At 49.1% G+C, this 16,672-nt stretch overlaps 1 protein-coding gene across 12 annotated transcripts in view; it reads left to right on the forward strand.

Moving 5' to 3' along the window:
* Positions 1-16,672, forward strand: part of Disc1 (DISC1 scaffold protein) — a 209,423-nt gene that overhangs the window by 166,197 nt on the left and 26,554 nt on the right. For 5 of the 12 annotated variants that reach the window (XR_010060007.1, XR_010060004.1, XR_010060005.1 and 2 more), the window contains one exon: positions 12,407-12,614. The exons of 5 other annotated variants lie outside the window; for them this stretch is intronic. Coding sequence is in view for 4 of the 7 variants with exons in the window: in XM_063278075.1 (XP_063134145.1) it covers positions 12,407-12,614 (208 nt within the window). In the remaining 3 variants the exon portion in view is untranslated. Of the gene's footprint in view, positions 1-12,406; positions 12,622-16,672 lie in introns of those variants that run through there. 2 more of the 12 variants (XM_039097793.2, XM_039097792.2) reach the window with 2 other exon arrangements.

Below are 16,672 nucleotides of genomic sequence, written 5' to 3' on the forward strand. Positions count from 1 at the left end.
AAGGAAACCAGAAGATGATGGTACCCAGTGATTGACACAGAAATCTCCCCCTCTTTCTCTCCCTCTCTCCCTCTCTCCATCCCCCTCCCCTCGCTCTTATCCTCTCCCCTCTCCCCGTCCCTCCTCCTCCCCCACCCCCTTCCCTCCTTCCCCCTCCACCTCCCCCACCCTTCTCCAGCCCTCGATCCTTTGTATCTGAAGCACACGTATTACAAGGAACTCACATCTTACAACCGTAACCACTGGGGAGGAGAATATCCTTATGTCCAATGAAAACCCAGCACCTCAGGCTGACAGGGGCCAAGCCTCGCCCGCCCCCACCCAGGATGCATACACTGGTTCTATATATACCCACAGAGTCCATTGTGCGTGTGCGTGGCTGGAGGGGAGCGTCCTTTCTCTCCCTAGACTCTCCCGGCTCCCTGTGGCCTCTGTTTTCCTGGACTTGAATCTGAAGCCTTCACAGAGCGGCAGCAATGCAGTTCAGCGGCTGCTGGTTTATTTCCATGTCCTTGAGCTCTGCTTCAGCTCTCAAGTATTTACTGGAGGGTGCGTCAGATAGATGTTCACAGTCAAAGCAGAAAAGACACAGGTGGGCTTCGTCTCTGAATGGGAGGGGGCTCCGAGACCCCCACGGCGGGAAGGAACGCTCAGGAACTCAGGTGTCTTACCTCCAGTTTATTTTAAAACTGAGAGCTCGACAACCTTTTTCTAAAGGAGATCTGATTCTTAAAGAAAAAACAGCGACAACAACAAACCCCAATGTTTACTGCTATCTAGAAGTTCGTACGAGAATGCCCTCACAGGTAATGGTAGGCAGATTACTCAGCTTTCATACCAAGGGGCTTCAGTAGAGCTGAGCAAGGCCAGAGAAAGCCATGGAGTGTCTCCCGGGGCTCCTGGACACACCTCTCAGCCCTACTCACACCAACCTTCAAGCTGGGAGCCGGAAGTGGGAAAAGTCAGCAGAATAGGAGTGCTAGAGCCCTGGTAGTGCCCCCAAGGCACGAGTTCCCTGCAGGCTGCCTGCTCTCTGGGGGCAAGAGTCCCCAGGACCATTCAGAATGAGAACTGTGAGCTTGGGTTCTCAGAGAAGCTCGGGTTCAGGAGAAGCTCAGCTCTCCTGTTAAATTGGCTCAGAAGCCACTCGTCCCTCATCCCAGGTGACAGGCAGAGTCCACCCTGATCTCCTCAGTGTTGCGAACTAAAGTAAAGACAGCCTCAACCACAGGGATTACCCTGAGGGTTTCATGTCTTGACAATCACAGGTCAAATCATAAGACCTCTGTCTCTAACACAGCTCAAACCTCCAAGCACAACACTACGGCGTCTGCATCCATCCTTGAAGTCAGTGACTGCGCGTGCACCCTCAAATCTGGGCTCAGGGTGGAGGTGTCATTCAGGGATGGGCTTCTGAGGGAGCCTCTTGGACCATGACTCCTGGACACTGTGGAACAGGGCAGAGGGTACACGGGTTTCAGGTTGGGGCTCGGGGATAAGATCGTCTAGATCTGAGTGTGATCCCTTCTGAGCTGTGGCTGTTCACTAGACAGTAAATCTCTCCAAGCCCCCTTTTTCTGTCATAAAAATGAGACAATTGCAGAAGAAGATAAAGGGTGCCTCCTGTATGCAATAATGACTAGATAAATGAGAGTTATTATTCATCGGTAGCAGTTTAAAACCACACACAAAAATGATGGAGTGAAAAAGACCGGCGTTGAGAGACGGGCGCTGGCTGTCAAGTGTCAGTGAAGTGCTTGGTGTACAAACGCAGGGGCCTGAGTCCAGCCCCCAGAACCTACATTCTAAAAAGCCAGATGTGTGTGTGTGTGGGGGGGGGTACACGCTTTAATCCCAACCCTGTAGAGGTAGAGACATGAGGATTTATGGCACTCACTGGACCTGCCCACTTTCAAGTTTCCAGTCAATGAGAGACCTTGTCATATTCTATAGAAGGAAAGAAAGAACCAGGAATATGTTTGGTAGAGGGAGAGAGAGGGATGAGGAGGGGATGCCTCCTCTGTGGGCCCATACTGAGGCAGCCCTTCCCCCTGAGGTACCAGCCCTATGATGGATATAGTATGGAATAGAGTTTATTTAGGGCATGAGGATGGGAGTTGAGAGAGTAGAGACAGAGAAAGCCAGAGAGAGAGAGAGAGAGAGAGAGAGAGAGAGAGAGAGAGAGAGAGAGCGCCTGCAGGGGAGGGGAGGGGAGGAGAGGAGAGGAGAGGAGGCTGGCCATGAACATGTAGAGAGAGGGGGAGAGGGGAGTGGGGAGTGAAGGGGCAAAGAGGGTAAGAGGGGTAGGAGAGGAAGAGAGAGAGGAGGGGGCAAGCAGCCCCTTTTATACTGAGTCAGCCACACCTGGCTGTTGCCAGGTAACTGTGGGGCGGAGCCTAGAAGAAATGCTAGCAGACCCCCATCTTAGAAAATAAGTGGGCTGGCACCTGAGGTTTCCTTTGGCCTCTCCAAATAGGCACATACACTTGCACATCCAAGAACATCCACATAATTCCATATTGAAAACGCGCGCGCGCACACACACACACACACACATACACACACACACACACACACACACACCCTTATTTTCTAAAAGCAAGAGAGACTCTTGCCTTCCTAGCAATTCTCAAGGTCATTGCAAGTTCTCAGCCTCCATTACGTAAACAGTCTGCTCTTTCTGTTGCCTGCCCTCTGGCCAGATGCCGACGATGGCTCCTGCAGAGGAAGGAAAAGACTGTGGTAATTGAGTCCTTGTCAGTGGTTCTGGTGGAGACCCAGATCCTGCAGTGGTTCCCACACACAGCATCGGCTGGCCAAGGTCCTAGAGTCACCTGCTGACTTCACAGCCACACACCTGGCACAGGAGCTTGTGAGCTGCGGAGTCCTGACCTTGCGTATCCCTGGCCTAAATTGCTGTCTGTGTCTCCTGAACCCTGTGTCTCTGCACAGTGACCCTTTGTAGACGTCCAAGAGCATCTGGGATTGTGACAGCTCCTTCTTCTGCCTGTCTTTTGATAGTTCCCAGGACAGTGGAAACGTCACCTAGAGAAAATGGAGGATAAAGAAGCAGAGGTCTGAGGTAACCCTGGGCACCGTGCCAGGAGGACCACTGTGCATGACATGGTGTCGGCCCCCAGTGAGTCCCTGCGAGGAGGGGCTGAGTGCAGCCGGCGTTTCCCTCGTCCTTGACTTGTAGTTATTAAGTGGACGTGGGGCTGTTTTTAGAGATAGCCTGTGTCGCGTGGCTTTCCCTGGGGGAAATCTGAACAAATGTCTGTTCACCCCAGCTCGGGCCTCAAGTCCAGCTTGGTGGAGCAATGAGTTTCTTGGGTTTACTTACAGGAATATGGCTGGGGGTGCTCCTCACAAGAACACGGCAGCTTTCAGGCAGCTACCTCAACAGAGCGTCAGCCACAACGACTGCTAACCCTTACACATTCCTAGGGAGGGGCAGCTTGTGTGAGAGGGCATGGGTGATAAAGCCATGGTGTCTCACACCAGAGGACACTTCTAAAAAACCCACCTCACAGTCAGCCTTCACATTCCAGGGTGGCTTTCACAAGCTTGAAGACAGCCATCCGTGAGTGTAGCTGTAATCTTAACACTTGCAGGGTGAAGGCTAAACAATTAGGAGTTCAAAGTCAGCCCTAGCTATCCATTAGTCATAGTGAGTTTGAACCTAGCCTGGACTGTATGAGACACTGTCCCAAGAAAAGACACACACACAAAGAGACAATTATTAATTAGCAGGGAGTGTCCAACATCCGATGAGTTTAACGTACTCAAGGCAAAAAAAAAAAAAAAAAAAAGTCTTTTTGATGCATTTGGCCACGGACTGAGAAATCTTAAAGAGCCATTAAGCTTCAGTCAATACATCAATGGCAGAGATCCAATTTGCCTATAATTAAACGACAAGAGTTTTTTAATGATTACAGGACATGTTGAGATCGCACGATAGTTTAATTTGACAACGTGCCATGAACCTGTGACCTTCAGACAGATGGGTTCTAAAGTCTCTGCTGCTGGGGGAGCTTCTCAGACCCCCGCCCACTCTAGGAGGCAGGCATTTCCAAGACTGTCAGTGACTGCTCTCCACTTTGTGAGCCTGCACCACAGCCACGGCAAGCACACGGTTGATTTAGCATTACCCGAGGGGTTCTGAGTCAGTCTGCTCACACTTCCACCTGCCTGTCCCTCCCGCCTGTCCCTCCTGCCTGTCCCTCCTGCCTGCCCCTCCTGCCTGCTCCTCCTGCCTGTCCCTCCTGCCTGTCCCTCCTGCCTGTCCCTCCCGCCTGTCCCTCCTGCCTGCTTGTGTTATCTGGCTGCTAAGAGAGCATCCATGACAGGGGATGAGTCCAGGGTTCAAAGACACCAGGCTCTGTGCCATTGCAGCTTAACCTCACACCAGTGTGGAGTGCTAAACCCCTCTTCAAGCCCCAAAGGAGAACTCCTTAGCCTCATCCATCCCAAACTCAGCTACGCTCTGTGTGCGAGGGCACAGGCGTGCATCTGCACACTTGGCTTTTCGTGTGGGTGCCGGTGATCTGAACTCTGATCCTCATAGGTGTGCAGCAAGCCCTTCACCTACTGAGCTGTTTCTCCAATCCCTTAGCTATGCTAAAAAAAAAATCCCCAGACCAGTGAATAGTTTATCCAGTAGAAGCATTCCCACGGACTCTCGTGACCCGAGTTTAACCCATATGGTTGAAGGAGAGAGCTGATTCTTCAAATTGTCCTCGGACCTCCACGTGTAAACTGTAACTCACATGAGTATCAGTGTGTGCAGGCGTACACACACACACACACACACACACACACACACACACACACACACACACACACAAAATGGAAATCGTATGATTACTTCCTGGATGAAGCCTAGGGTGAGAATTACAAAGAGATGACTTTTGACAACTACACCAGCCATTGGGCAAGTTATTTCCTTCATTATTCTGTAAACGAGCAGTGCTACGGTTTCCCCAGAGGGGCCTGCATCCCACTGGTGCAGGCCGGTAGGATGCATCAGCCAGCTCAAGCTTGTCTTAATTGACTCTTTCTTGGATTTCTTGATTCGTTGCTCTCAGTGGAACCGTTCGTGTTCTGACAATGGCGTTTACCAGGGCTGGCAGTTTCGGGATGGAAGTGGCCCCTGAGGCTGCTGTGGCACAGGTGTGTTCATTTGTGTGGCTCACTGGAGTATGACAGAGAGATGGAAGGGTTTTTGAAGGGTATCCCCTCCTCCTCCTCCTGCCTGTCAGAAGGGCAAGCTGACCCTGGAGTTTGCCTGACCCTGTCATCTCTAAGTGACTGTGAGTCCTTTCAATAAGAGGAGGGGGCTAGTCAGGTTTAGGCGGACAGACTACACGTAAGCATGGTCCCACGTTGGTTTCTCAGGTTGTCAGCCTCCAAGAGGGGCCAGCCTTTAACTTTGTGACATAACACGTTCGGCTACAAAGTTCACTGTGGAGGACCCTGCCAAGAATTTCTACCACAATCCCTTTGTATTTTAAGTAAGTTGCAATGTGTTGGGTCGTACTTGGCCACATGTGGCATTCGGGTAGCAGTGGGAAACACTTGGTGGACCTTCACACAGAAGCCTGGAACCTGGTTCTCATCCGGAACTCCTTCAGTCTGAGCTCTTTTCTGACAGCCAGCGGGCTCATGCCTGGATGCTCTAGTCCCCAGAACGATCCTGCTGATTTCAGGTGGGGTGCACGAAGTGTCCCATATATCTCGACTTCTTGACAGTTCTCATACTACTGGCCTCTTGGCTTTGACCCGCTAACCCCTGAAGATACTCAGTCAGGTAATACCCTTGCTTCTATCGATGTGGCTGTATTTGGATGGACACCTCCCTCCCCACAGGACCTCACAATCAAACTCAGGGAGCAGACTGCCTTTCGTGCAAAGGTAGCGATTGGAGGGTGGGGGTGGTAAGACTTTGGAATCGTCTTCCCGGTGTGGCTTCATGGACTCTGCGGGCCTCCCCTCTGTTAGCCTGAGAGAAGGACACACTTCAGGACTGTCTCTACAGCACTGAGAAGATTTTCTTTGTCTCTGGTTGGAGAAGAGCTAAACTCAGCAGAATGAAGCGTGGCCCAGCACTGTGCTGTCTGGCACTGCATGTGCATCACTTAACCACGCACAGAAGCTGAGAGGCCACCACAGGTGAAAGGACAATGGGACCTGGCTCGCCTGAGGAGCTTGAGATCTCATAGCTGAGATGCAGAGAAAGCCCAGTGTCCTCTGACGGGACCAAGAACTCGATGGTGGTCCACGTGCCTTTCAGATCAGGATCTGTGTGCGCTCGACGTCAGTGGAAAACACACAGAGAGACAAATATTTGCTTGGAGAATGTCTTTCTGACAGTGCAAGGCACGTTTCTCAACCGAAAAGCCAGCCACTGGCTCCCCCAGTCCTGCATTAGAATCAGAGGGAAACGATCCCCTCAGCAAGAGACCCCTTGTTTGGTGCATCCAGCAGAGATAATGTGACCAGCGTGCCAGGCACTGCATACTGATAAGGATGTGACAGGCCACGCGTAGACTCGATGTCACATTCAGATGGTAGCCGAGAAATGAAACGCAAACAGAAATTAATCCCCCTCCAGGAATCTCATACACATTCACTTAGCGCTAGCCAGCCGCTCAGCGGTCTGTCTCCCGTTCTCCCCATTAATAACTATAATCAAATGTCCATGATCGGTTCCCACCAACCGGGTAATTGCTCCAGCTTCCCCATTTTCCGGGCTGGGCGATGTGCTCGCAAGATGGGGCAGTTGTGTAACCTCTCCGTCCGCGTGAACTCAGGAAGTCAGCCGTGCCCTGCAGCTGTGGATGTCAGCCCACTTGCTCTCAGTGGAGTGAAGGAAGGAAGTAATTTTATTGTGCTATTTTTAGACTTCAATTTAGATTTCAGCTGTTATGATACTCTGTGTGCCTGGATAGAGAGAGTGATGTCTGCACACAATTCCTCGGTACGGTTCTGAGACTGCCCTGGGCTCCAGCAGGTCCCAGATTTCTTCTCAGCCTGTGGCGGTAGCAATGCCCTATCATGGTGCCTTCTCCTGCAGCAGAGACCTGCCAGGTCGTAGGGTGATGGCGCGCCATCCTGCACCTGCAGCGCTTGGTAACCCAATGCTTCCTTTTACCTGAGGAGATTCAGTCTGCTCTCTCCTATGTATGCGTAAGGGGCATCCCACAACTCCGTGTAAATAGACTTAGTTCAGGGCCATCTTGCAATTTGAGACAGTTTTCTAGAGGCAGTGGGTGAGAGCGCTGACAAGAGGGTTTCCTTCCTCACAAGCCAGAAGAGTGAGGGCACTGGGCTGCCTTTGGCTCAGCCATGGAGGATGACCTTGAACCTGAGCAGAATTCCTAGTTCTTCAGTATTAAGAGTGAAGCTAGTCCGAAACACCAAGGGGTTCCTGGGTTTGTGCCAGATGTACCTGCCTGAGCCTGTTGGGTGACAGAAGCATGCGTGTTGGCACCTGTGCCATTCAGATCTCTGTGCCTGAGAACCCTGTAGCTATTGGACTATAGTGGCCATTGACCCACAACCTGTTTCTCGATGGCAGTTTGTAGCACAAGTACCAACTGTGATATCACACACCACTGCCTTGAACTCTACAGGTCAGAAAATCGGATCCTAGCACCAGCACCAGATTTCCTGGTACCTTGGTCCTATGTATATTCAAATATAAATATACAGAGATATATCCAAATATATCTAGATATTTCTGTTTTGTCCTTCTGAGTTGCTTAGAAAGCTTTCTCCCCCTTCAACATTGTACAGATAATTAGGAATTTGGGTTTGGTTTTGAGCAGCCAGAGTAAGACAGAATGGCCCTTCCATGTTTACTCTGAGACTTTAATTTTTAATGTAGCCAATTCTACAATAGTTACCACCAAAAAGGCTCCCCGGGTAACCTTTCTTAGGACGGATGCTTTTCCAGTCTCTCCAGGCAGGTGTTTGCCCAGTTCTTTAGATTGTCACTTAGTGTCTATTGTTCAGTTCATCAGACTGTTACTTAGTGTCTATGCTGAGTGACACCTTGCCAGTCTACATGCTTCCTGGGGTCTAAAGATGTGAACACAAAGTATTCCCCGGCCTGTTTAAACATGAAGAAGCAGGTCTGTGTCTGACCAGTGGAATCAAATGGACTGTGGCTGTATCCAGAGGCTTGCCAGATGCCGTAGGGTTCAGAGGAAGGAGGCATCACTCGGTATAGTTTTTTTTTTTTTTTTTTTTTTTTTTTTTTTGGTTCTTTTTTTCGGAGCTGGGGACCGAACCCAGGGCCTTGCGCTTCCTAGGCAAACGCTCTACCACTGAGCTAAATCCCCAACCCCGGTATAGGTTTTTAGAAGACATGTGTGACGTGGTCACTGATGTTGGCCTTGAATAACTGGTTAGATCTTAAAATAATAATAAAAATAATAATGAGATGAAGGAGATGATGAAGATGACAGTGATGGTGATGATGGTGGTGGTGACAATGCAGAGGATGATGGTGACAGAGTAGCAGTAGCAGGAGTAAGGGTTAGTGGAGTCCATGGCTTGTGCGTGGAGTCAGGACAGATTTTGAGAGTCAGTTTTCTTTTTCACCGTGGGTTCCAGGGATCAATCTCAGGTCGTCCACTTGCACTGGCAGGTCCTCTCTGACCTGCTGACAAGTTATGGTTATAATTTAATGAGTGGCAGTTTGAGGGAGTAAAGGATATAAGACGTAGCCGTCCATGTGTCTTTCCTGGAAGGGTGTGAGGGCTGCTCTGATGGCATCTGAGGAACACACCAGAGCTGCATAGAAGAGTCAGAGCAAGCAGACGCCCCCTGACGTGCTCTGTGGGGTCATCTCCTGGGTGATCCTAGAGCCTGCCGAGCTGACATCCAACATCAGCTCTCACAAAGCTGGTGGGATGGGAAAGCTGAAGGCATTGGTTCACATCCTCAACCGGAACACCTAATATTTTCTCCCTGTAACTGTCTATCCAGTTATTTTTGTTCTGTTCCCTTTCCCATCTCACAGTGGGGAAACAGAAAAAAAAGCAAGCAAACAAAACAAAAACCAAACACCTGGGGTTGGGGATTTAGCTCAGTGGTAGAGCACTTGCCTAGGAAGCAGAAGGCCCTGGGTTCGGTCCCCAGCTCCGAAAAAAGAACCAAAAAAAAAAAAAGTTTTAATTAGTAAAGATAAGGTAAATCAAAGGACAAAATGTAAACACTTGTAATAGTGACGTTTTTCTCTCTGTGGGAGATTTAAGTTGCCCAGGGAATAGGAAGAATGTAGTCACATGCTTCAGTAGCTTCTGTTGAGGTAATTCCTTTAAAAGAGAGTAAGTCAGGAGGGATGGGTTGGTGACAAGGGCTGAAACCTCAGACGTCTGTGTCAGAACTCAGGTTCCCAGGGTTTTGTTGTTGTTGTTTGTGTTTTGAGAGAATGTCTCACTCCAGCCCAGGCTGGCCCAGAAATCATTACACAGTCAAGTCTGGCATTAAATTAACTGTAATCTTTCTATCTCAGCCTCACAAGTACTGGGGTCACACCCATGACCCCCTGTGTCCAGGGTGTTCCTACTTCAGTAGAGAGGCAAGCTGCCACCCCAAGTCCCTGCATGCCAGCATCATCCCCCACAGAGCACGGTCACACTCGGTCCTCCGAGGCTGTGCTCCGTTGGTTCTGCAGGCCTCCTTTAGCTTCGAGAAGGTGATGGCTGTGCTGGGGCCCACCTCTCCACCCAGACCTCTGAGCTACCACAGCTCAAAATATCATCCCTGCCCTCCCAAGGCTCAGAGGCTCTGAGTCACTGGTGAAGCAGTTTTTGCTAATGACCCAGTTACTCTCTTGGGCAGGAAGAGCAGGCATCTTCACCACACACAGTCAGCCATGGCTGCCTTCAATACAAACAGATGCAAAAAGCAGATGTCTCAGAAGAAGTTACCACATAGCCCACAAGGAGCACTGCCACCTTACACCCACATACTCGATCTGCCACATGCCTTGCACCTCTGAAATTGGCACCTAGACTTTGGCGAGCGTGTCCTAGAGACAGCTCAGGACTAGTTCCACTTTCACTCAGACAAGAGTCACGCCATATTTCACCAATTACTCTGACATTCTACAGGTTTCAATGGGGGACATTGTTGACCTCTTTCCCTGGGAACCATAAGAGCCCTGTGATTCCCACTGGCTCCTGGGGTACAGAGGCTGTAGAGAGGCTTTGACTATGTTGGGTCCCAAACTGGAAAACACACAAGTGTATAGCTTCAGTTTCAAGAGGAGAGCGGGAGAGAAAACAAAGACTCTACATTAAGTCTGCAGGATGATAAAAGTTATAATTCTGGAAATCAGTCATGCCGGCCATGTTAGAGCAGTTCCGAGAGCAAGTGCATAAGGGCTTTGAAATAAACTTCTTTTTTTTCCCTCGATATTTTAAAGTATTTAATATTTGAAGATTTAAACATACATGTGTGGATATGGTTAGAGAACTTCTTAGGCAGAAATATAGATGCGTGGGTGCCTTTAATAGAACAGTAAGAGAACAAGAAAAAGGATTGGAAGGGGAAAAAGGGCAGGAGCTGAAGAGAAACAATGGAAAGTAAGACACAGGAAAGGAAAAAAAGGAGACACAAAGATAAGAACAAAAGCCAATGAATCTGAGGGGAAAATCAAGCAAAGGGTGTGTCTCTAACGCAGCTAGTGAAACAGTATCTTAGTTACTCTCCTGTGCCCTGAGAAGACACATGACCAAAGCAGCTTACAGGAGAAAGAGTTGTTTGTCTCTGAGACTCAGAGGGTGGAGAAGGTGGTTTTCTGAACCACACCGTGTGCAGGAGCAAGGATGAGTCTGGCGTGAATGGCAGGGACAATACCCCACAACCCGGCTTTGGTCAGCTCTTAGTTCCTATTTTTAGCCAATTCAATAGATCTGAAGAGGTGCCTTGGGGTCTGGGTGTGCATATCTCCACAAGGTTCACCTCTGTTTCCCTGAGACCATCTCTGTGTGCCCACTGCCTGTCTGTTCCTTTCTGAGGTCCTGTTCTGTCCTCCAGGCACTTGATGGAGACGTTTAATTACTTGTCAATACCTGTAAGTTTTATCATCAACTCAACATTTCCATTTTTTAAAAGATTAATCCTTTAATTATATGTGTGTGCACATGGGTGTGTGCACATGGGTGTGTGCACAAGGGTGTGTGCACTTGAGTGTGGGTGCCTGCGCAGTAGAGAAGAGGACACTGGGCCCCTGGAGCTGCAGTTACAGGCAGTTCTGACGTGCACACTGGTAACTAAGCGCAGGTCCTCTGTAAGAGCAGCCAGTGCTCTTAACCACTGAACCCTCTCTCCAACACATTTTCCATTGCTTTGTGTCAGTTTTTATATTTTCTATCCTCTAGCCTGTTTTTCACATGAATTTGAAATGTAGTAGTACAAGCTTATTTACTTTGTTTAGTTTTTAAAAGTTTCATTCATTGTGTGTGTGATGTGTGTGTATGTGTTATGTGTATGTGTGTATGTGTGTATGTGTGTATGTATTGGTGTATGTGTATATGTGCACATGTGTGTTCATGCATGCATTGGTGTGTATGTTTTCGTGTGTGTGTGTGTGTGTGTGTGTGTGTGTGTGTTGGTGTATGTATGCCACGATGCACATGTAGAAGTTAGCAGAGGAGATTTGGGGATTGACACAGGTTAACAGTAGACATCTTCCTTTATTTCTCTCCACTTACTCACTGAACACAGAGCCTGCAATTCCATGAGACTCTGTGCTCCGCACACCCCAGGGATTCTCCAGTCTCCACCTCCCAGCACCTGCTGGACAGTGTGCTCAGGGGTCCACCCTAGATGTCTGGCTACAGAGCAGAGAGCTTCCCCCCAAAGCGGACTGTGTAAGCTGAATCTGAGACACTGTGGTTCTGTGTGGGAAGCATACGTGGGTGTGTACTGCTGAGCACAGTAGAATGGCAGGTGACGTTAGAGTCCTGCTGGCCTGGGACCAGGCTATATGTATGTTAGTGGGTAACAAGGGTGATTTAATATCTCCTGGTAGGTGAGAGGTGAGATCCCAGGTAGTGGAACCTGCAGAAGCCTTGGGCAGAGCCGGGTGGGTTTGTTGACTCTAATAAGAATAGAGGGTAGGATGTGCCACACTGGGTAGCTCTTCTTGGAAGCATAGGTGAGATTCTGGGTGTCCTTGCTGACCAGGCAGCTAGGAAGGACCCACGTGAATGTCACCATGAGCAGAGACACATGACAGGTTTGGTCCCTCTGTGTCCTCCAGTTGATATGTTTTGCCTCTGTAAAATGATGTTGGAGTGTGTGAAGTGGCCTCTGACACAAGCACACCGTTGATGGATAGGGTGAGCCATCGCTGGGCTAATGTCCATGCCTGCTGCCTCTGTCTTAGCTGCAGGTGCCCGCTGCTTGAGAGAGTGTGGAAAGCGGACTTGGAGGCGTGTCAGTTGCTGATGCAGAGCCTAGAGATCCAGGAAGCAGGCAGCAGCTCACATGTGGAGGATGAGAAGCAGGTGCACAGCACAGGAGAGGCGGCTCAGACAGCTGCCCTGGCTGTCCCTAGAACACCCCACCCCGAAGAGGAAAAGTCCCCCTTGCAGGTACTCTGTGAGTGGAACACTTACTCAGCTTCCTTACCACACTGTGCTGCAGGCCTATGGAAAGAGGTTCGTCCTGTGTGTGCTTGTCAGGGGTTCATGGTATGCAGTTTGGGGATAGGAACAAATGGAGCTTAGAGTGTTTCCACAGACTCTTACATTACAGTGTTTCCACAGACCCTCACATTACAGTGTTTCCACAGACCCTCACATTACAGTGTTTCCACAGACCCTCACATTATAGTGTTTCCACAGACCCTCACGTTGCAGTGTTTCCACAGACCCTCACATTGCAGTGTTTCCACAGACCCTCACGTTGCAGTGTTTCCACAGACCCTCATGGAGTTCTTAAATTGTACATAACTCCTGGATATGACAACAAAGTAGCTGATAACTTTTTGAAGCTTAAAATATAGAAAAGCAAAAAGAAAAGCTTGGCACGTTCGCTTTCTTTTTAACCCTAGTTTAAATTCTAAGGAAATTAATATATTTTATTGTGTCTCTGGAGCCTATAAGTTACAATGTATTGTTGACGAATTCAAACATTCTAATGCACGTATACATGTCATTTTCACGGAAAACAGATCATGACTAATGTTTGTGGTTCCTGATTTCATGAAATCAAAACAAAACAAAGAACAGAACACTCGTTCCATTGTTTGGCCTCACAAATTCTGATAAACTTTGCCTGAAAATGTGCATTTCTATTAGAATGTGATTTTACTTTTTTTTTTTTTTTTTTTTTTGGTTCTCTTTTTCAGAGCTGGGGACCGAACCCAGGGCCTTGCGCTTCCTAGGCAAGCGCTCTACCACTGAGCTAAATCCCCAACCCCTTATTTTTTTTTAAATCAGAGGCTGACCCTGACCAGTGGAGAAGGTTCCCTCACCTCTCCCTTTCCCCTTTCTACCCCCTCCTACCCTATGTCCAGAGGGGCTTCCCCAAATGCATGCTTTCCTTCCCTCTGAGGCTTCCAAGCTCCCTGTATGTTGGCTTTCAAGCATTCTCTCAAGTCTTGACATTGTTAGAGAAGAGGTTGGTTATAGCTGCCACAAGCCTCATGTTCTCTCACCTAGACTTTCCCACCTTGTTGTATCCCTTCCCCTTTGCCAAGACTCAGTAATACATGGTAGGGACAGCACCCTGGCCAGTCCATGGGCTTCCTGACCCTGGGTGGGACCAGAGCTGTTACGTTACAGATCCTGTGCCCTGTGCTCAACATCTGGTTACTGTGTCTATACTGGGTGAGAACTGCCCCCGGTCCTATATTTGAATGCATGTCCCCAAGAAATGTGTCACTCTGGGTTCCTTTTGGATTCATGAGTGTCTTGGGTCTTAGGATAATGCCTTTTTGGGAAGACAGGACCAGAGACTAGTCTTGTTGTCTGGTATCTGGGGAAAAGAATCTGGGAGGGGTGAGAGATGTGTTCTGTCCTATTGTGTAGTCACCTGGCAGTGTATATATCTGAATCATGGCTGTGGTGTTGTCACCTGATGGTATATATATCTGAATCATGGCTGTGGTGTTATCACCTGATGGTGTATATATCTGATTCATGGCTTTTCAGCAAAGAAAGGAATGAATATTATTGCACATATCTTTCCAGAAGTGACTTAAGAGTTTAAAGCAATGTTTGCCTGCTTAAACTCAGGGCTGTATATGAAAAGGTGGACTTGGCTCAGGACTCAGAGGGCTCAGAGGAGGAAAGACTGAGCTCAGAGCAGAAGAGGCAGAGCATGGAGGCCTGAGCCCGGAGTCTCTCTGGTTGGGTTCTGTCTCTGCTGATGGTAGGGCCACACCTTCTTACCCACTGAAACACCAGTAAGAACACGGGCTGAGGACCGCTCACTGGGTAAAGTGCTTGCTCTGTATGTGTGAGGACCTGAGTTAAACTCCCTGCACCCACATAATAGGTTGGTCATGGGAATGCAGGCTTGTAACCCCAGCACTGGGCGGGGGGAGGGGGGGTTGGGGTGGAGTGGAGACAGGAGGATCCCTGCTATTTGCTGTGCTTGCCTAACTGGTGAGAGGCCCTGTCTCACAAGGAAACAAGAACCGATATCTGAAGTTGACTCTGGCCTCCATATGCACACACACACACACACACACACACACACACACACATGTGGTCTCCCTGTACACACACACACACATACACACACACGTGGTCTCCCTGTACACACACACACACACACATACACACACAGACGTGGTCTCCCTGTACACACACACACACACACACACACACACATACACATACATACAGAGTGGTCTCTGTATACACACACACAGACACACACACACAGACACAGACACACACACATAAATGGTCTCCCTGTACATACATATACATCCGTGCACACCCTTCTCATATGCATGAACGTGCATGCAAACTCCTACACACGTAACCTGCACATACACACTCAGACACATGCAAAAATAACAACGGCTATAAAGATCGAGAGAAAATAATCAGAACTAAGTTTTTAGTTGCATTAATGACCTTTCCTGTTACCATAGCCAAATGCCTGACAGAATCAGGAGAGGAAAGAGTGTTTTGGGCTCACTACTTCAGAGGGCTCAGCCCTCTGTGAGGTGTGTGTGCGAGCAGAGCAGTCTGTGCCTGAGGTAAAGACTAGCTCGTGCTGATCTCTGTGTCTCTGCCTTTCTGGAGGCCACAACACCTAAAACATCGTTTGCTAATCCAGTTTGCTCCCATTATCAGAGGAGAACTGAGCAGTGAACAGGAGCTGTGCCTAAGGAGAGAAAGGTTTACAAAGGGGGATGCCTTGCTTGTGTTTGCTGGAAGGCTTTAGACCCCTGAGGCTCAGAGGTGTAACGGTTAGGGGTCTCCTGATAAAGGTGGTTTTGCCTTCTTGTCTCACTTTGGGAGGGGGCACTATTGAAGTCTGGGGAATGATGTGTTTATCTTGAGGCAAAATTTCTTTGCTTTGCAGCTCCAGGTGTGTTTGGTTTAGCAAGACTCTGTGTGCTGGGCCACCCCACACTGGTTTTGCTATTGAAGCACGGCACCCTGGGGGCAGGCAATTGCCTTTCAATCCAAATCTTCCAAGACAAATCACGGGCTTCTCACAGAGGTCCGTGGGGAGACACTTTCAAAGCCTTTCCTTGCTTATCTGGCCAGCACAGTGATACGCATTTCAGACGCACACTGTCAGCGAGTGAACACCAGCCCTGTGGCAGAAGGTCCCTGCCAGGCTACTCAAAACTATTACCTCTATTCTGCAGCTGAGTCCATGAAGGCAAAACCCTTTGCTTGAAGCCTTGTTCCAGGGGAAGTCTGGACAAGTCCCGCTAAGGCACACATGTGCATAGATTGTGAGAACCCTTTCTTTTCCACTGTCTTGGGAGCTCTCTACCGAGCCTTAGGCTGTTATTGGCCCTGCTTTATAGATGGTTCAGACACTGCACCAGAGCCAGGCAGAAGCCGGGGAAATCGGCCTTCTGGGCTCCCGTACTGAAGGGGCGCTGCCCATGCTGACTGTTCTGACCCCAATACCTTTGGGATTCTTTCTTTCCAGACCATAGCCGGCCTGCCTGCCCACACCAGCTGCTTTTCTTGCTCTAATGAGCTCCCCTCTTGCCTAGTTCCCTGGACAGCATGACTCCCTCTGATTCCCCTCTGAGCTGTGTCCTTTCCAAGCCAGAAGCTGCCATCAAGCAAGTTATAATAAGCCAGAGAGAAGCTGGCACCATGGAGGTACCCCACTCCGTGCGTTTAGCAACCAGAAAGTTGCTACTGTTTCTGCGAGCAAAGAAACCAGCAGTAAACACAGAGCAGATATTATGGCTCTGTCTCTTCTGAGGCTGGTGACCAGGATGTCAGGGGTATCCTTCCCCAGCCACCATAGGATCATGTCTCACAGAAGATAGGTTGACAAAGGGGGAAAGTGTGACCAATTTATTTAATCAAAGTTTTAAGAGACACAGGAGCCTTTAGAAATATCTCAGGGAAAACCCTGGGGTTTTTTGTCTTTTCCTTGTGTTTGTTTGTCTGTTTGATTGTTTGTTTTGGATGTCCTGTTTTGAGGGAGAGTGGAC

This window comes from Rattus norvegicus, chromosome 19, assembly GCF_036323735.1.
Source record: "Rattus norvegicus strain BN/NHsdMcwi chromosome 19, GRCr8, whole genome shotgun sequence".
Taxonomy (NCBI): Eukaryota; Metazoa; Chordata; class Mammalia; order Rodentia; family Muridae; genus Rattus; species Rattus norvegicus.